The 20,546-nt window shown below is 36.8% G+C and overlaps 1 protein-coding gene across 1 annotated transcript in view; it reads left to right on the top strand.

The window, feature by feature from the left end:
- UBE2G1 (ubiquitin conjugating enzyme E2 G1) overlaps positions 1–17,731 on the top strand; it is a 98,172-nt gene extending 80,441 nt beyond the window's left edge. Inside the window, exons 4-6 of the mRNA XM_037495089.2 lie at positions 3,848–4,026; positions 8,886–9,008; positions 17,243–17,731. Of these exons, the coding sequence (XP_037350986.1) occupies positions 3,848–4,026; positions 8,886–8,972 (266 nt within the window). The 3' untranslated portion in view covers positions 8,973–9,008; positions 17,243–17,731. The remainder of the gene's footprint in view (positions 1–3,847; positions 4,027–8,885; positions 9,009–17,242) is intronic.
- Positions 17,732–20,546: the final 2,815 nt, after the last annotated feature.

Below are 20,546 nucleotides of genomic sequence, written 5' to 3'. Positions count from 1 at the left end.
AAATTAGAACCCACATATACCCTATTAGCAAGAATGTAAAATGGCACAGCCCAAATGATCAATTGATAGATGAACAGAAAAATAAATGTATGTTCATGTAATGGAATGAAGTACTGATAAACATGGATGAACCCCCAAAACATACATTAACAAAGCCCGTCACAAAAGATCACACAGCGTGTAATTCCTTTTGTGTGAAATGTCTAGAACAGGCAAATCTGTAGAGACAGAAACCAGCTTGGAGGAAAGTCGACGGGAAACTGGAGTGATTACTAATGGGTATTGGTTTTCTTTCTGGGTGTTGAATATATTCTGAAATTGATTGTAGTGATAGTTGCACAACTCTGTGGACATACCAGAAACCATTAAATTGTGTACTTCAAATAAGTGAGGTATATCTCAGGAAAGCTGTCAAAATATTATTAGCTTTGTGTGGCTTAGATGCATTCAGTTTTGAGCTTGTTTTCCTTGATGTGCATTTGCCGTGTCCAATGAGATAGATAAAACCAATCCAGGGCTCAGCAGTAAGCTTAGGGCCTTGGAAGTTGTTGGCTGATACGAAGATTTGTAATGTTTCATTTAATCCTCAAGTAGTACAGATAAATGTGCACAGTGTTATCTGTCAATGCTATATCTAAGTCAAGCTTGAGGGAAGATGATGGGTAATATTATTATATAATGAATGAGTTAATTTCCCCAGGGTGGAGAGGGTTGATTAATATTGGAGAGTGGTATAACATCAAAAATGAGACCAAGGAAAACTAGAAAATGACTGGAAATGACTCAAGGACCAGGAAAAGGAAGTGTGGTGCAGAAACTTGTGTCCAGGAAGTTGTCCTCAGCAGTATCAGTTGTCTTGACCCAGAAGAGTTGACTATAAATAACTAGGAGAGTATGTCCTACAGATTATTTTGTGAGAACACAGAGTCCTGATAGGGGACAAAAGCCAGTTTCTAGCAAGGTAGGTCAGAAAGAGTACCCAGGTAGTGAGGAAAGAGAAGGTGGAAGTAAATCAGATTTTCACAGTTTTAGGTGCTTTAAGAATTGAATTAGGAGATAATTTGAAGGGTATACGTATTCAGGTAGATTAACAATGGAAGGAGAGATGCGTTTTCTTTATGGGGAAATTAATTTGGAAGTTTTCTTTAGGCCAGAAAACAAAGTGAATGAACCCTAAACAGAAATAAAAAGTTACAAATTTTACAAAAATAATAGTAGTGAATATCAATTTTTTGCTGAGTGTTGGACATAAGAACTTTCTAGTTTCAAAAGTAATGAAAGTAAAATGAGGAGATTAAAGAGAAATGACAAAGTTGTGCAATGTGGAATTCTTAAATGGATTTATATAAAGAACACTATTAGGGCATTAGATGAAAGGAAAAGTTAGCAGGCAAAAATTAAACAAAGGGAATTAAGCAATTTGGCAAGAAAAAACTAAACACTGAATACATAAATAGATAAATAATAAGAACAGACATTTCACAAAAGAGGAAATATGTATAATTTACAACATACCCCTAGATAACCCTAGAAGTATGTAAAACAGTTAAGCCAGATTTCACCAGTGAAACGCAGAAATTACCAATAAATAAAATATTCTTTAGATTGGTTTTATCTAACTAGCATTCTTTTATTTATTATTATTTAATTCTAAGCAAAGAACAATGAAACAGTCAACATCATATGTTGCTGATGGCTATGTAAATTCATTATGATACTTTTTTAATTTATATTAGGATGTTTATTTTCTTTTATTTATTTATTTATTATTTAAAGATTTATTTTTATTTATACAAGCACTGGGTACAGTCAGAAGCGCGGGAGGGTGAGAGAATTCACCAGAGCCAGAGCAGGGAACAGAACTGGCAGAAGGACCGAAGCACACTGCTGAGGGGAGCAGCGGGTGGCAGGAGAGGTCTGCGCGCCATGTGGGACCCTCCTCTGGGGCCAGGGAGCAGCCGGGGATCGAACCAGCGCTGCAGAGGTTGCGGGCAGCTTCACAACCCAGCGCTCAACCACTCCGCCACCGGGGAGGCCCTCATTATGATACTTTTAAAATGATATTTGGAAATAGGTATTGAACCTTAAAACCTTATTTTAAAATATTAAGCTAAGTTAAAGATGCTGGATTATGTGGGGGACTTTCAGGGAGGGAAACAAGCAAAAAAAAAAAAAGATGCAAGATTATGATAATTTCTGAAAAGGGAAATGATCTTAAATTGATTCTGATAGACTCGTAAACATTTAATGTTTTCAAAGAAATGACTTGAAAAAACTACTTATATATAATAAGTGAGAAAAGCATCTTATACTGTGTAAACATTTTATGTTAGCTATTGAAGTCTTGTGTGTGTCTGTTAGCATTCATTTATTGTATGCCCTGTGTCAGATGAGTGCCTGAAACAGTATGCATTCAGGAAGTATTTGTTGGTAAAGCAGTGATACATGTAAACATGGGTTCTTGTTATCTAGAGTTTTTAACAACAGAGGGATTTAAGTCATGAGATGAACAATAAGCTGTAAAATCACACCTATCACATTTTTGTTAGACTTTAAGCAGGAAGGTAAGAATGAAATACATAAAATTGCCAATGGCTTTTTGTGAGATTTGGCTGAAGAAAGTTTTTACAACAAAAAATTTTCTTTTTGAAATTTTTCCAAGTATTTTTTTTTTAAACAGGGGAAGATTTTACCATAAAAGATTAAGGAATTACGTGATTTTTATAGTTTCACTAATAGGGAGTCTTTATATGATAATAAATGAGTTAGTGAATTAGGACTTCAATTTTTTGGGGGGGGGTTAATAATATCTGAGGCTTAGATCTTAAATTTTATAGAAAAAGTACTTCATGGTGTCATTTATGTTGATGAATTTTCACTGGCAATATGGCATGCTTTTATGAATTTAAATATATTCCATTCCTTGAAAATATACTCTTGCATTCATGTTATTTAAAAACTATTATGGGGCCTCCCCGGTGGCGCAGGGGTTGAGCGCTGCTTTGCGAAGCTGCCCTCAGCTTCTGCAGCACTGGTTCGATCCCCGGCCACCTGCGAGGGTCCCATATGGCGCACAGACCGCTCCTGCAGCTCCTTCTGCTCCCCTCAGCAATGTACTTCGTCACTCTGCCTGTTCTGTTCTCCACTCTGGCTTTGGTGAATTCTTTCACCCTCACACACTTCTGACTGTACCCAGTGCTCGTATAAATAAATAAATAAATAAATAAATAAATAAATAAATAAATAAATAAATAAATAAATAAATAAATAAATAAATAAATAAATAAATAAATAAATAAATAAATAAATAAATAAACAAACAAACAAACAAACAAATAAATAAAATTTTTTTTTTTTTAAAATCTCATTTACTTTAAAAAAAAACTATTACGGTGTTACCTCTCGTTTTAGGCAAGTTTCTGGACCTTCCTTTGACTATCACTAATTAAAATCAGTAAGTTAGTGGGGAAACTAGAAATCATTACAAAGAAATGTAGTTCTAGCATTTGGAATATGTATTTTCTAAAGTGACGAACAATTTTAATATTGCCATTTATTCATTTGCTTTGTATTTATTACATATGAAGACTAGGCACTATCTATGTGCTAAGTATCTTTTGTGCAAATGTAAAAAGGTAGCTTATGTTCCCGTTAGGTTTGTCATCTGGCTCCTGTTAGGGTAAAGTCTGTGGTCTTCCTTAAAGGTTTACAGGTTCCATATTGGAAATTAGTTTCTATATAATGTTTCTTACAAATACGGTGGGGATCAGGACCACATCTATAACACTTTATAACCAAATTATTTTCAGTATCTTTAACAACAGGACGCTTTCCTCTAATTTTGCAGTTGATAAAAATGGTGATGTATGCATTTCTATTCTTCATGAGCCTGGAGAAGATAAATATGGTTATGAAAAGCCAGAGGAACGCTGGCTCCCCATCCATACTGTGGAAACCATTATGATAAGTGTCATTTCTATGTTGGCAGACCCTAATGGAGACTCACCTGCTAATGTTGATGCTGCGGTAAGGTGGTCACATATATACCTCTCTCCTCCCCTTTAATTAAACTCAACAACAAAATCTCTACATGTGTATCTGTTGTGTGTGAATCTGTATATTTTATCCAGTTGTCTCCTGAATCTGTACCAAAATAAATTATAGATGTAATTAAGCGTTACTTCTAATACTTGAACCTGTGTTTTTTAGGTATAAGGACACTCTTGCATAGCTACTGTTGCCATACCTAGGACAATTTAATGTTGTTATTATTCCCACGTTTTTATTTAAAAAATTTTCATATCTACAAGAAAGTTATTTTAGTTAAATAATCACTTCTGCATGCTTTACCTAGATATATCAGTTGTGCAAATTTTGTAATTTTTTTTCTGAATTGTTTGAGATTATACAGGTATCCTGTCTTATCACTGTCAAGTTATTCGAGCATGTATCTCTTCTGAGAACAAGGGTATTTCATGTAAGCATAGAATGAGTTTTTCATCGGTAGAATACTCTTACTGATGCACAGATACAGCCTATACTCACATTTCTCCAATACTAATGACCTTTTTTTTTTTTTTCTGAAAATCCAGAATCGAGGGACCTATATTGTATTTTGTATTCATGTTTAGTCTCTTTTAATCTAGAATATTTTCTAGTTTCTCAGCCTTCTATCCTTTTTTGAAAAACCTTTTGTTCTAATTCTTATTCTTGGAATCTTTGTTAGTATATATTAAAGCAGGAAGATCACTTTTTTTGTTTGGGTTGCTTCAAACCTCATAAAAACTTCAGTGAGACCTTACATATAGAAAAACCTTATGTAGGTAAGACCTGTTCAAATCCATGACTTTGAATTTTTGAATTTAGTAATCAAATTATCAGATCTTTTTAACATGATCAGAACTGATAAATTACATTTCTCTTCACAGAGGGTAAATTAAGAGCAAATACACAGAATGTAAATATGCAAAATATATTAACTCTTCCAGACAGCTGATTGCTGAAAAAGTGAAGTGGTTATGTTGTTGCTGTTTCCAGAAGGGTAGGAAATAGAAATAGACCTTAACATGAAGTTAAAATAGGCAAATGTGACTTCTAGTCTGAACACTACAAATTGTGTGAAATCGATTCCATTCTTTTTCTTAAAATCTGCCAATTTCCTTTTCTAATTTAACTAGTTGTCTCATTTCTTGTAATCAGTTTTGTTCAGTTTTCTTGCTTGCTCTTCCCGTTTATTTTATATGGCTTTGATCACATCTTCATATATTTTTTGCTTATTTACCTAACTTGTTAATCAGTGATATTATTCCAGGAAACCCCAATTTTTTTTTTTTTTTTTTTTTTTTTGAAATTTTCCCTCTCTCGGATTTTCTTTATGTTTGGCTGCAAACTACATTGACTGTGCTCTGCTGCCTGCCTTTGGATTTCCCCTTCGTTCTTCTTATGGATTGGATCTTGGTTGACTTACTCTTTATGTTGAACTTCGTTCTAGAATAGTGTTTTAGAAAGGGTATGTGGGAATTAAATCTTGAGTCCCTAAATATCTAAAAGTGTTATCTTGCCCTTATATTTGATTATTTGTTTATAGAATTGTAAGGGAGAATATCAAATTTCTACACAATTTATCTTTCAGCATTTAGTGTTACTAATAGAGAGTTGGTAGTAAGCTGATTCTTCTCTGCTTGAGGTGTGCTCCCCCCTTTTTCCTTTAAGTCCTTTCCTTGATTCTTGGTCTTCTGAAATTTCACATTGTTTGTAAACTAAATTTTTCCATCTTTGTAGATACTATTACTTTGAGTTTGAACACCTGAATTTGTGAAAACTCCTTTTTAATTAATTTGAGAATTTCCCCATGTTTAGCAATCTCTCCTTTTTTTTTAACTTTTAGCTTTTGCCTAGAGTATGCCCTGTGTTTCATTTTTTCCATTCAAAATAGTGCCAATTTTGAATTTTTAAAAAAGATTCATCTATCTATTTATACATATAAGAACCAGGGTACAGGCCAGATGTGTGGGAGGGTGAGAGGATTCACCAGAGAACAGAACAGGCAGACCAACTGAAATACACTGCTGAGGGGAGCAGCAGGCGAGACAGGAGAGGTCTGCCGCACCATGTGGGGATCTCTGCAGCCAACCAGCATCCAACCCATGCTGTGGAGGCTGCGGACAGCTTCACAGCTCTGTGTTCAACTGCCTGTGCCACCAGGGAGGGCCCAATCTTGAATTTTTTATTTTTATTTTGATAATAAACATTATTTTAATTTTAAATATCTTGTTTTCTCCATTAAATTCTTTTTTATAAAATCTTACCATTGTTCAATGAATTTAATAACTTCAATTTTTCAGGATTGATAATTAGAGATTTTAGAAAGCTAAATTCTGAAGTCTCTCTGAGGTTAATTTTCCTTTTTATTTATATTTTGAAGTCTACTTCAGAACCTTGTAGTCTTTCTACGCAATTCTCCATTCATGATTAATGAATAAGAAACAAGGGTTTTGGAGGGGTGTCTGTATATGTGTGTGCATGCGTATGTGTGTGGTGTGTAGAATTTCACTCAGGGGTTTCACATCAAGCCAGCTGTTAAGCTAAGAGTAAGATTTGGAGGAAGAAGAGTGCAATTGAAATGCCAAAGTGGGGCTTCCCTGGTGGCCCAAAGGATTGAGGCGCAGCACTATGAAGCAGTCCACAGCCACTGCAGCACAAGTTTGATCCCAGGCCAGGGAGGTGACCCACATGGCGCAGCAGACCTCTCCTGTCTTGCCCCCTGCTTCCCTCAGCAGTGTATTTCAGTACATCTGCCTGTTCTGCTCCCCACTGTGTCTCTGTCAAATCCCCCTCCCCCACTTAATCCCCCCACATCTCTGGCCTGTAGCCCAGCTCTTATATGCATAAATAAATAAATCTTAAAAAAAAAAAAAAGAAATGCCAAATGAAGAGGTAATTACCAATACCCATGCTAGCTTCTCTAATTCTAGTGTGTTCATTAATATATTTGCCAAAAAAATCCATATATCATCATTAACATTATTTTAGGAAGATAAAATTTTTGATGCAGGTGGGAAGAAAATGCCAAACTGTTGAATATATAGGCTTTCTATTCTCTATTTTCTTTTTTTTTTTTAAAGTTTATTTATGAATACAAGAACTGGGTTACAGGCCAGAGCTGTAGCGGGTGAGAGGATTCACCAGAGACAGAGTGGGAACAGAACAGGTGGACTGACTGAAATACACTGCTGAGGGGAGCAGCAGGTGAGTCAGGAGAGATCTGCTGTGCCATGTGGGTAGCTCCCTGGCTGGCCAGGAATCAACTTGTGCCATGCTGCAGTGGCTACGGATAGCGTCATAGTGCTGCAACCCAACTGTGCAGCAGGGATCCCAGACCCTCTATTCTCTGTTTTCAGTCCCATTTCTTACCTACTTTTCTCAGATCTGCCATTTCAAGACATTGGTTTCTTTAGGGTTCTGTGTATAGGTCCTTTTCTTGATCCATTGAAACTTTATTAGGCTGCTGTTTTCTTCTTTGCTGCAATTTTCATTATTCTTCCCATCTGCTTTTGGTTTTCCAGGAAAAAAAATTTCCAAAAAAATTCCTCCATTATCGGATGACTTTCCTGACAGTCCTTTTGGGATTGGGAATTAGTTCCTTAAGAAAAATAAAATTGCAGTATAATTATTTTAATAGGGTTTTGGAGAATAAAGAGAAATACATGGGCCGTAAGCTCTGTTGAATTCTTAGCTTCCCCACATAGGAAATAAATGATAATATCACCAACCTGGTCATTTCCGCTTTATCATGATTCAGCAAGTCATAGCAGTGTTAGGTGTTTTCTGCTTTGGAACCATCATCTACCTATCTAATCTTTACTTGGAAATCACGCTTACCTTGCCTTGTCTAAGTGACCAGAGAATGTTATCTTTATAGTTTTTTTAAAATACTTTCCATTCCTTTGCCATTGACTTGAGTCCTTTTATCTTCTATACAGACAGTAACTGTATTGTTTTTCTAACTGGTCTCCCAGCTCCCTAATTCTTTGTTTTATCCTGCTAATTTTGACCTTCCACCTTTGTCTCAAACTGCCTTTTTCTTCCTTTTACTTAAAAATGGCAGTGAGGTAATTACAGACATAGAACAACAAGCATCTCCAGATCAAGCCATTGTTGTATACATAACCACAGTATTGTTCTATCTGGCCAGGATAAATCTAATTCTTTAATATATTCAAATGCCCAGTTCATAGTCATATATTCCCAGTTGTCTCCCAAAATATTCAGAACTACTTTCCTTCCTAGGTGGTAACTCAGACTTTTATGAACCTTTAGCTTAGATCAAGTCCTTTCTTCCATAATCTGTTGTAACGATTGGTTTTCTGATGTGTTTTGATTTTGAGGGCAACATTTGTTTTTTTGTTATCTTGCTCTGCAAGGGCTAGATGAGGAATGAATATTTCTATGTGCTGACCCCAAATGGATGATAATTCAGAAAGGGGGCCAGTGCTTGACATTTTTGTGAGACTTACCTGCTATTATAGGCTAGGTGAAATCAGCTTTGTTCTCATGTGAAACTGCTGGTGCTGTTTTGTGTCCCATTTTCACACACCTGGCAATGTAGTGATATTGTCAGCCCTGTGTGCCACCCTCCCCCCATTTCACACACACAGATTATAGTACTCAATATGATGTCTTTCTCTGTACCTTATACCTGTATAGGAGATTTCTGCTTTTGTGTCCCAGCAAAATGCCTTGCAAAAGTATTTTTGACTCCTTTATTAGCTTTTTAGCCTTAAGTGTACATATTGCCAAAGCATTATATTAAAAATTAAAACTAGCATTTGAAATTATAAGAGGAGTTTGCAAAAAATCACTTGATACTACTTTGGTGCCTACAGAAAGAATGGAGGGAAGACAGAAATGGAGAATTCAAAAGGAAAGTTGCCCGCTGTGTAAGAAAAAGCCAAGAGACTGCTTTTGAGTGACATTTATTCAACAACTGTAACTTCACTTATTTCAGGGTAAGTTCATTTTAAAAATCATGCTACTCTTTCACCTTTCATAAATGTAATAGACCTTTTTGGAAAGTATTTGATTTGGATATATGAATTGTTTATTTTCATTGACTTCAGTTCTTTCAGGCTGTAGTTTAATCTGTTTGCTTTTTCTTTCAGTGGACCCAACTGTTTTTAAGTAGATATCTTATGTTAAAGGACAGTGGAGTAGTCTTCTTTTTCTTTTCACCATCAAGAGCCCTTCTGATAGGAAGTGTTTATCTCACCTTAGTTTCTTCTGTTTTACCTCAAGTCTGCTGACTTGACCACTTCGAGGCACGCAGAGGTGCTGTGGAAGCAGCAAGAACAGCTCCCTCTCCCCTCCATGCTGGGCTATCTTTCTGCTATTCTCTGATCCGCGGCGGGGAAGCCCTGCCTCGCGCACTCTCTGTGCACAGGTCACCTTAGTGCCGCCATCAGGCCTCGGGCAGACCGCACGCCTCTGTCCTGAAGAATACAGGGTCGATAAACTTGCCACCGGTGTGACATGTAATTTAGCTTCTTTTAAAAAAATTAAATATTGAGGTGATAAAAACCATTTTTGAAATGTAGTATCTAAAGAAACACAATTCATGGAACATCCATGAGCTGCCATGTATTTTGAGAGAAGGAACTTTATATTACTTTTTACACTTACTGTATTTCCTCCTTCTATCCCCAATTCTGTTTTTACGATTGCTTCATAATTTTAACAGTTTTGTATTCTGAAGCACTCACGTAATTTTGAGCTGAATATATGTGGAATTAACAGTATGTTCATTCTTTTATGTCTTTATTACTCAACATTATATTTTTTAAGTTTGTCTATATTGTATGTAGCTATATTTGTTTACTTTTTTGTTACAGTAGTACATTAATTACCTCTCTTAATTCTCATTGCAGTTACTTTCCAAGAGGTGGTGGGTTTTTTTGTTGTTGTTTATTTTTTTGCTATTATAGACATTATAGAGAATGTGGCTGCCCTTTTTTGGTGCACATGTGCTACAAGAATTTCTCTAGGATGAATGCCTAGGTGTGCCCCCTAAGGGTATATACACTTCACTTTGACTAGCTGATGCCAATTGTCTTTCAAAGTTTGGCACCTGTCAAGGATAAGAAATCCATTTGCTCCCCAGTCTTTCCAACATTTGATATTATCAGACTTCTACAAAAATTTTAACCTGAGGGGGTTATAAAATGTTACATCATTATGAACTTCATGTGCATTGCCCTCATTACCAGTGCACTACATATTGTTTCATATGTCTCATCCGCAACTTTTCTACTGGGAAATGTTTGTTTTGGTCTTTGGAGTGCTTTTCTGTTAGGTCATTGATTTATATCCTTGTCACTTCACTTTCTTTATGGTATCCTTTAGATGAACAGAGGTTCTTAATTTTAACACAGTTGAATTTATTAGTCCTTCCCTTTATGGATTTTACTTTTTGTGTCTTGGTTTTTTTCTCTTCCCGCAAGAATCTATTATTGTATATTGCCTACTAAAGGTTTACAGTTTTCCCTTTCACAAATGTGTTGTGTGATGTGAGGTAGGAATTCAAGTACATGCCCTTAACTGTTGATTCATTGATCTACAAGTCTACCTTTCGCCACTGATAATATGGGGTCAGTTACATTATATGATTATATTTTCAGATATTGTTAATCTGTTTTTGATCTTTGTTTCATTTCTTGACTTGTCGATTCCTGAACATGTGTTAGACGCCTTCATTTTTATTTTATGATTAAATGTATCAAATGTAAATGTGCATATCAGAAGGCTAAAGTTTTTCTACCACTCATCTTGCTTTCATGCCTTTTTTTTTTTAAATTTGAGTGTTCCCTGTTTTTAAAGATTTTTTTTAATTTATGCCTACAAGAACTGGGGTACAGGTCAGAGGTGTGGGGGTGAGAGGGTTCACTTGAGACAGGGGAACAGAACAGGCAGATTGATTGAAATACACTACTGAGGGAAGCAAGGGGTGAGACAGAAGAGGTCTGCTGCACTGTGTGGGTATCTCCGTGGCTGGGGATCGAACTCGTGCTGCAGTGGCCACGGATAGCTTCATAGGTTGTGTCTTAACCCTTGACACCAGCAGGAGCCCTGTTTTCTGAGTAGATTAATACATACATTTAGCTCTCCTAATAATAACACAAATTTTGAAGTTAACCATTCTATCTTCCTGTTATTAGATATAGCGAGAACCTTGCAATCTGCAGAGGATCTGTTTTTCACCATCCTATCATCCTGTTTATTTTTGTTTTGCTTTTGCTGCTATTGTTATTCTTACTTCATTATTGATACCTCTGGTACCTTCTTCGGTGGTCCATGTCTTTTCTACTTTTGCTTTCTACCATCTTATGTCAAGTTCTTACTACTCAACTATTATTTTAATCACTTGGCATGGAACATTTTCCATTCCTGACTGTATGTCATCCTGATTATTTGTCCTCGGTACAACTACTGTCAGTCTTAACTGTCACTCTTCAAGCACCTTTGACTCATCTTTTTATCTTTCCACACAAAACAAAACTATTTAAATAGGGATACTAGGGACCAATTGCCATATCCAAAGGCTTTAGTTTTCAGTCTTAATCTCCGTATCATTTGGTATAGAGTACTAGATGATAAGGTCCAGAAAGTATCAGACCTCCTAGAAATATCTTTTACTCTTACTCATAAATATCATGACTCTTTATTTTAAAAGTGATCACCAACTTTAGTTTTGTTCATTCCTTTGCCTGCCTCTTAATTGTTATCCCTCTCCTTCCCATTCCTTACTCCTCATTCCCAGTTGTAGAAACAAAGCAGTTATCACAAAACTTTTGAATGCAGAAATGTTTCTATATAAGGAAAAGTAGATCTCCCATCCCACTGCTTCCAGAAGTAACCACTGACAGTGGTTTAATCTTTCAGACATCTAACCTTTTACCAACACACATGTATATGTGGTATTGGTGTCTATGTATAAGTGTAAACTTAAACATTGATATGCATTCCATATTTTTTATTTAACATTATCTTGATATTTTCCTAGGTCAGTGTATTTCTGCTTCCTTTTTAACAAGGAATACCTTTTTTTTTTTTTTAAATATTTATTTATTTATTTATTATTTATTTATTTATACAAGCACTGGGTACAGTCAGAAGTGCGGGAGGGTGAGAGAATTCACCAGAGCCAGAGCGGGGATCAGAGCAGGCAGAAGGACCGAAGGACACTGCTGAGGGGAGCAGCGGGCGGCAGGAGAGGTCTGCGCGCCATGTGGGACCCTCCTCCGGTGGCCAGGGAGCAGCCGGGGATGGAACCGGCGCTGCAGAGACTGCGGGCAGCTTCGCAACCCAACACTCAACCGCTGCGCCACCGGGGAGGCCCCGGAATACCTATTATTAAGATCTGTATCTTGGAATGAGAGTTAATATCAAGAAGAGGTGACCCTGAGCTCATTTCCATTCTTATTATTAATGAGTATTCGTTAATTGTGTACCATTTGTAAGGATATCATTCTTTTGGGACAGAAGGGGATATAAAGAGAACCGCAGATAACTTTATTCTGGCCAATACAGAGCTGTTCATGTAGCTTGACCAGGCATGGGGGAAAAAAAAGTAACAGTAAATCACACTACAAGCATTAGTAGCAGGTCAGAACAGAGCAAGGCATTGAGATGTCAGCGCATGACTAATATTGAAAGGGTAAGACAAGATTACATAGGGCTGTTGGTGAGATTGAACATCTCTAGAGTAGAGATAAAGGTTAATTTGGTTTAGAGTGAGGTATTTATTAGGGCCAAGGGCAACATCCTGCATAATTTAGGATACAGAGGGAAGAAGCAGACAAACACATGGGCTGGTTAGTCTGAAGGAGAGCTAGTGGAGTGAGGTATTACAGACCTCAGAAAGGAAGTGTGTGGGCCTGGTGGTGCAAGGGGTTAAGACACAACCTATGAAGCTGTCCACAGCACAAGTTTGATCCCCGGTCAGTCAGGGGGCAACCCACATGGTGCAGCAGACCGCTCCTGACTTGACCTCAGCTCCCCTCAGCAGTGTATTTCAGTCAATCTGCCTGTTCTGTTCGCCACTCTGTCTCTAGTGAATCCTTTCACATCTCTGGCCTGTACCCCAGCTCTTGTATGCATAAATAAATAAGTCTTTAAAAAAAAAAAAGAAAGGAAGTACGCATAGTAACCAATGGCATAAGTAAAAGAATAAAATTTCAGGTTTGGAGAAAAAAAAATAATGCATTTGTGATAGGGATAAAATTGTTGTTTAGTAGCATAGCAGGTGTCAGTGTAGGACAAATTGGAACTTTTGGAAGCATCTGTGTGAAAGGTAATAAGGAAAACTTTTCCTTGTTACTAACCTATTTTACTATTTTTAAAGATTTATTTATGCATGTAAGAACTGGGGTCTAGACCAAAGGTTGGGGGGTTGGGGGAGTGAGAAGATTCATCAGAGACAGAGTGGGGAGCAGAACAGGCAGATCTTCTGAAATACACTGGTAAGGGGAACAGTGGGTGAGACAGGAGAGGTCTGCTGCAAGATGTGGGTCAGCTCCCTGGTGGCTGAGATCAAACTGATGGTTGTGACGGCTTGATTGCCCAGAGACTTTAACCCTTGCACCACCAGGTAGGCCCAGTTATTGATCTATTTTAACTCATAAATACTTTCATTTAAGAATGGTTGAGATTACCCCTGAGTGTAAGCAAATACTTTCATTATTTTCTTTAACATCAAAAAAACGGTTTATATTTGGAAACACATTTACCTGATTATTTATTTATTTTTACAAACTTTTAAAAGTTATCCTTTGGGGCTTCCTTGGTGGTGCAAGGGGGTTAGACACAACCAATGAAACTGTCCGCAGCCACTGCAGCACGAGTTCAATTCCCGACCAGGTAGCTGACCCAAATGTCGCAACAGACCTCTCCTGTCTCGCCAGCTGCTCCCTGCAGCAGTGTATTTCAGTCAGTCCACCTGTTCTGCTCCCCGCTCTGTCTGTCTCTGGTGAATTCTCTCACCCTCCTGCGCATCTGGCCTGTATCCCAATTCTTGTATAAAAGAAAATAAATCTTTTTTTTTAAATTAAATAATTTATATAAGCACTGGGTATAGTCAGAAGCACAGGAGGGTGAGAAAATTCACCAGAGCCAGAGCGGGGAGCAGAACAGGCAGACTGATGAAGTACACTACTGAGGAGAGCAGCGGGTGCTGCAGGAGAGGTCTGCGCGCCATGTGGGACCCTTGCTGGCAGCCGGGGATCGAACCGGCGCTGCAGAGGCTGTGGGCAGCTTTGCAGCCCAGCGCTCAACCACTGTACCACCAGGGAGGCCTGAAAATAAATCTTTAAAAAAAATAGAACTTTAAAAAAAAAAAGTTATCCTTTGTATCACAATCACGCTTATATGTCACTTTACATGAAGTAGCTTACCTAGATATTTCTGCCTCAAACTTCTGTTTCTATCACAAATGTAATATAGTATATAATATTTTTGGAGTGTTTACTCTTCAGTAGCTTTCCCAGCTGGCTTGTAAACTATGTGTGTGGGCTAAGACTGTTTAACCCTTTAAGAGTTCTATTTCTAGCACCTGGCCCCACTCTTGACAGTTGGTAAGGGCTCAGAAAATTTTTATTGAATGAGTTTCAGTTTGTCTAAGGATTGGGATCGTCTGCATTGTTTATGTCACAGAAGTTAGTTTTGCTGAAGAAATGGTATAGTTTGGGATTCCATTCTATTTGCTGGGCGTGATTGTGTTATAAAGACTAAATTGTATAGTCTTATAAAAAATTATTGATTTGGGATCCTACTTTTAGAAGTAAATGGAATAAGGCACTTAAATACATTAGAAGTAAACCATCTCTAGATGTATAAGTTAAAGATCAGGAATAATTAGGAAGGTTTTGGGGCACAAAATAAATTATTTTATAGAGACATGCAAATGGTATAAACTAGTTTATATAAAAGTGTGTGCTTTTAACAATAGGCAAATATAGTCCTCCCAAGTGGCGCAGCGGGTTGAGCGCCACGCTGTGAAGCTGTCCACAGCCTCTGCAGTGTGAGTTCGATTCCTGGCCAGCCAGGGAGAGCCCCACATGGCGTGGCAGACCTCTTCTGCCTCTCCCTCTGCTTCCCTCAGCAGTGTCTTCGGTTCGTCTGCCTGTTCTGCTCCCCACTTTGTCTCTGGTGAATTCTTACCCTTCCGCACCTCTGACCTGTACCCCAGTTCTTGTATAACTAAAATCTTAAAAAAAAAAAAGGCAAATATATTTTAAGTTAGAAATGGGAAGGATATGCTTACAAAGATGTAAATGACTTTTTAGGACATCATTGTTTTATTTAGAGTGTTATACAGGTGATTCAGTTTCGCATTTATCTTTTGAGAAAATGACAAGGTTGCTTTTTCTGTATTGAGGCTTTTTGTTTAGAATACATTTTATTCAAATGGGAAAAATAGATTTTTCTGTTCTTGCTGAAGAAGCTAATACTATCTAAAGCTGGGTCCTCACTGTTAACGGGCTGGATTGTCTGATTTTAGATATTTAATGACTTTAAACAGTCAGAGACCCCTTGGGTGTTTTTTCTTTAAAACCTCAAACACAGTTTTTAAATGATTCATTTGTGGCCCTGACATTTCTTTTTCATATCATAGGGGAATGATTACTGAATACCCAAGCTCTATACCCAGTTCTCTTTCAATCCTTAGAGACTAACTGGCCAGGGATTAATTTGGGTGTGGTATGTAGTCTTTGGAAAAACATTTCCAGTATCTTCCGTTCAAAAGTTACAATACCTGTTCCATGATGATGTCTCTTGAGTTTCATTTTATATCTTTTAATTTTCTAATGAAATATGTATGCAAGTATGTATGTCTGTGTGCAAGTGGTGGGCTCTGATAGTGGTGAAGAAGATATATTCATATTTGGTGTACTTATTTAGTACCGTGCTAGAAAGCATTTTCATTAATGGGTACATACCCCTTTGGAGAGAAATTTTCAGGAGCTGGCTTGCAGAAATAGTCTAACGTAGGGGAATAGGTACATATCGGGCCATATATTGGCCCACAGTTTTTTTCATTTCCACAACAGTGTTGAATTTGGGGTAATTGTCAGATTAATAATTAATTCAGGCCTTTAGAAGACAAAGAACTTTTAACATTTCTGGTATTGAGTTGAATGTTTATACACTTGACTTCTTTGTCAGAGTTTAAAATTATATTTGAATACCTAGTAATCTTCTGTTTGAATTTTGATGCCCAACATTGTGTTCAGCGGACAATACAGGTGTTTGAATTTATGGAACATTTGCTCTGATATAACTGGTAATAGTTATTCTTTTCTGTTCTCCTCCCTTTTCTCTGTGCCCCTTACATATTCAGAGCACACATTTATGTAAATCATTTGACTAAAAAGCCTAATCTTCAGTGAGACCTTTTGAACTTGAACCTAGTGTTTTCCTAACTTTTGAGCAAGAAACTCTGGCACATATTAGCTATATGACCTTGTCTCATGTAGGAGAAAACTTAATATGGCAATTTTGTGCACAAGATAAGCTTGTAAAGCATTTAGCACATTGCTGGGCACATCATAAGCACTTGATTCTTTTAGTGGTAGTTTTTTTATTTAGATCGCGTTCTTGACTTTCAGACTAATTGAAAACATGAGACCAGTCAAATAGTAAAACAACAGAAAACAAAATGGTTTAGGAGATTAGTTATGGGTTAATTCAATCAGATTGTACCTAGATTAGAGAGAATTTAGCAAGTTGAGAAGTATGCAGCGATCTTAACTTGTTTCTCTGAATATTCTTAAATACTTGAAAATTTCCAAATCATTTAACTTTTACGTAGCTCTTTTTATTCCAAATATGATGTAAATTGCAAGAAATTTTGGGGTTATTGAAAAATCTAAATTATGACCATATAATAGGACTTTCTGCAGTGATGGAAATATTCGCTATCACACTGCCCACTATAGTAGTTACTAACTAAATTTGAGTACTTGAAATGTGTCTAATGTGATTGAGGAACTAAATTTGACGTTTCACTGAGTATTTTTTAAATTTAAAAATGAAATGACCATATGTGGCTACCATATTGGATAAGCACAAAAGTGAGCTGAAAGTCCATTTCATTCTAAAGAAATAAATAGGACATGAATAAAAATTTTTAATCTACGAATTCTTTTGTAATTTATAAATTCTGTGTGTAATGCTATTTGTTTTGTTGTAGGTCTCCAATTGAGAAACATGGCACTGTTTTTCCTGCACTCTACCCACCTATTGCTGGACTTCTGTTGTAACAAGTTGGCAAACACTGGCTGGAACTGGGCTGCAATAAAACACGCCAGTATCGATGCTGACAAGAGCCTTTAACAAGTGCCAACTTACAGATGATTACGCATTTTGAATTCTAATGAACTGTTTTAACCTTCAGGAAGAATTGTAAAGACCTGTACATAGCACAACATGATCCGGATAATATATATACTGTTGATGTACATCCACAATACACCTTGTACCAAATAATGCTTTCTTGTAGTAGAATAAGAATCGTGTAAATTCTAAAAGATTTTAGCAGGTTTTCTTTCCCTATTCATCGTTTCTTATCAGTTTTAAAAGACTCCTTAAAGCATGTCAGATGAAAAACGATTAGGATTACAAGTTTCCATTTAATTTCCTTTAAACCATTAAGGCTTCATTAAACTCTTCACTTACTAAACTTTTGTATATTCTTTGTTTTTACACGGTCCCCTTTGCTTCTATCTCTACTATCTGCCAGAAAGTTTTCCAATCATTTAGTTCAAATACTGAAATACTCAATAAGCAACTACTTGATTTTTAATGATGACTTCCAAGGAGTGGTCATCACTAGGTGCTTTGTCCTTTTTGTATTCTAGTTCCACCCACCTCTTGGATTGGATGTAGCAATAACATTTTTTGGCTGTTAAACGCTCTTGAACTCAGTCACTATCCCCAAGAACTAAAAAGATTTGGTTCTGAATTCATTGAAATTTTCTCCAAACAATACAAGATACTGATGTGGTTTTATTTTTGCCTTGCAGTTACCTAATGTTAAGGTTGGATGAAAAAAGCATGCACAGCTACAGGCTTTCTACCTAACTTCTGGGTTTGCTATTAAAAATGCTGTTTGCCCTCATAATCTTTTCCTTAGCCCTTCATATTTACTTGCCTCTACTGCAGATTTATCTCACCTATTGTACAAAGAAATTGCGATGTATATTTTCATGTAATTTGATTTTTGAATTCTGTCACCTTATGTAGTAAGTTGTTCCAAAATATAATTTTTTTCCAATAATTGTCAAGTTGTTGGCTTTTATTGTATTGAATGAAGGTTATAATACGGAATGCCAGAGAAGTGCAGTTTAGAAAAATCTCAGGTTGATTCCTTATGCAAACAGACTTAATACTTGAAAATCACATGGTTGCGACAGTATATGTATTGGGCTCTATTCTAGATTCTTATGTGACTCACATAAGAATATTTGGCAAACATTCTGTTACTAACATAGTGTACCTATTTGATTAATGTTTGAGCATAAGTGTTTTCCTTACACAGTTTTCTAAAACAACTTCAGAAAATGGTAAAATGAGCATATGCAGTTTTAAAGGCAAGACCAAGTTCTCTGTTTGGTGTGAGGTTAGAACTGGAAAGTAGTCACTGGTTTATAAGGGATAGAAATAGGAACAGTACTTATTTGAGGCATGGTATCTAATTGTGAGAACGAGTGTTTCTCACTAATTGGGTCCCACCAATGCCTCATCATTAGTGTGGGCATCATCTGCCCTGTGGGGGTTAGAGAAATGTTTTGACAGAAGAATGAAAGGATTCCTGCCAGTAACCCAGTCTTTTACAAACTTGGCATGTCCTTTTTAAGCAGAAGTAAAATGATTGAAGATATAGTTATATAGTAAAAAGTGACTTTTCTAAATCCAAGTATGTTTTCTACATTGAAGCATTACAAAAACCCGTAAATGTGTAATGACTCAATGTGAAAGTTGTTTAATTCATTGCACCCCAATTTTCTTCAAGAATGTCGTTTGTGATTTTCTTATTTTAAAGACTGTAAAAAAAAAGTATTGCCCCAAAGTGCCAGTATTCCACACCTACCTGGGACTTTGAATGCAATCCCTCTTATTCTTACATCGGAAATTGTTCACATGGTGGTTGCTTGTGGCAAAAGAATTTTGCTCTCCTATTGCTGTAACTCTGCTAGCAATCTGTTGAGTTAAAACCTGGGATTTGACTCTTCAGGGAGTAGCAAATAACCTAGTAACTCAGGGACAACTATTCTTGAACTTCAAGTGCCACTTTAAAGCAGTTACTTTGGTATAACCATGTGTTTTTTTAGGGCTATAGATCTAGGGGTGTAGAAGGACGAGCAGGAGTGAATGCACCTCTCCTCACACTACTTTCCACCTGGTGCCCTGACCAAGTTACATACAGAAAACACAGGCCTACATAGATGTTTGATTTCTTTTCCTCTGTCAGAGGTGTCATCTGTGCCTTTCCCAGTGTTCATCTGACAGTGTGGATTTAAATGCCTTTATGTTTGATATTAAACCACAATCAGGTGACACTGATCCAGGTGGCTTTTGTCCCACCATTGCCTCATCAATAGTGTGCAGTCCTCTCTGCTTTAGGAAAAGGAGCCCCCCACCCCCACCTTTGTGCCAACTATCAATAACATCAACCTGGTCTTATGGATTGTAGAACTGTTGGCTGTTTCCTAAATTCCGAGTTCTTGTAAAGGCATATAGATTTCAGCATATAATGTTCATAATGGGATGGATTATCTTGGTGGCCTTCTGGCCTCTGTGAGTTTAAAATCCATATGAGGTTGGTTTTCTTGTCATTATACGATAATATCTTTGTGAGCTTATTCTACTAGTTCTGTGATGACTTGGGTATCATGGTATCTTAAATGGTCTTCATCCTTGGTTGTGAAATTTTGTATGCTCACTCATCCTCTACAGATCTGCCCATTTTGGGGTTGTGGTGCCTGTGTTTCTGCCCGTCTGGTCTCCAGTTGGTGGAATTACCTTTTTTGTACTGCCACTTCTCAGCATCTTTGAAATTTGACATAATGTTGCTTCATTCCCGTTTTGTTTTTTTTTTTTTTTTTTTTTTTTTTTTTTTTTTTTTTTAGTTCTGTAACTTGTTGATTGTATTTTAACTATGTGAGTTCTGTTGTGATGTTTACTGTATTGTAAAGCACCTTGATTATGTGATAGGTGCTCTATAAATCAATAAATGATGACTTAGAGGCTGTATCATGAGCTATTTTGGTTTTAGGATGCAGGTCTCAAAAACACTGTTGGATTCTTTCTATATAAACAGCACATGATACCAGAGGTATCAGGGGGACTTTGATAAAGAATTTTTGTAACTTCATTTAAGAAGGAACCAGAGGGTGGGGAGTTGACTTCCAACCCGATGTGTCACTTATAATTTCCAATACATGAACAAGTACTATTTTTAATCAGTTTCTGTGCATGCTGATTTAGAACCTTAA

The sequence above is a fragment of the Talpa occidentalis genome, unplaced genomic scaffold (genome assembly GCF_014898055.3).
Source record: "Talpa occidentalis isolate TD23 unplaced genomic scaffold, MPIMG_talOcc4v2.1 talOcc4.7, whole genome shotgun sequence".
NCBI lineage: Eukaryota > Metazoa > Chordata > Mammalia > Eulipotyphla > Talpidae > Talpa > Talpa occidentalis.
This window is presented reverse-complemented; position numbering and strand designations above follow the sequence as displayed.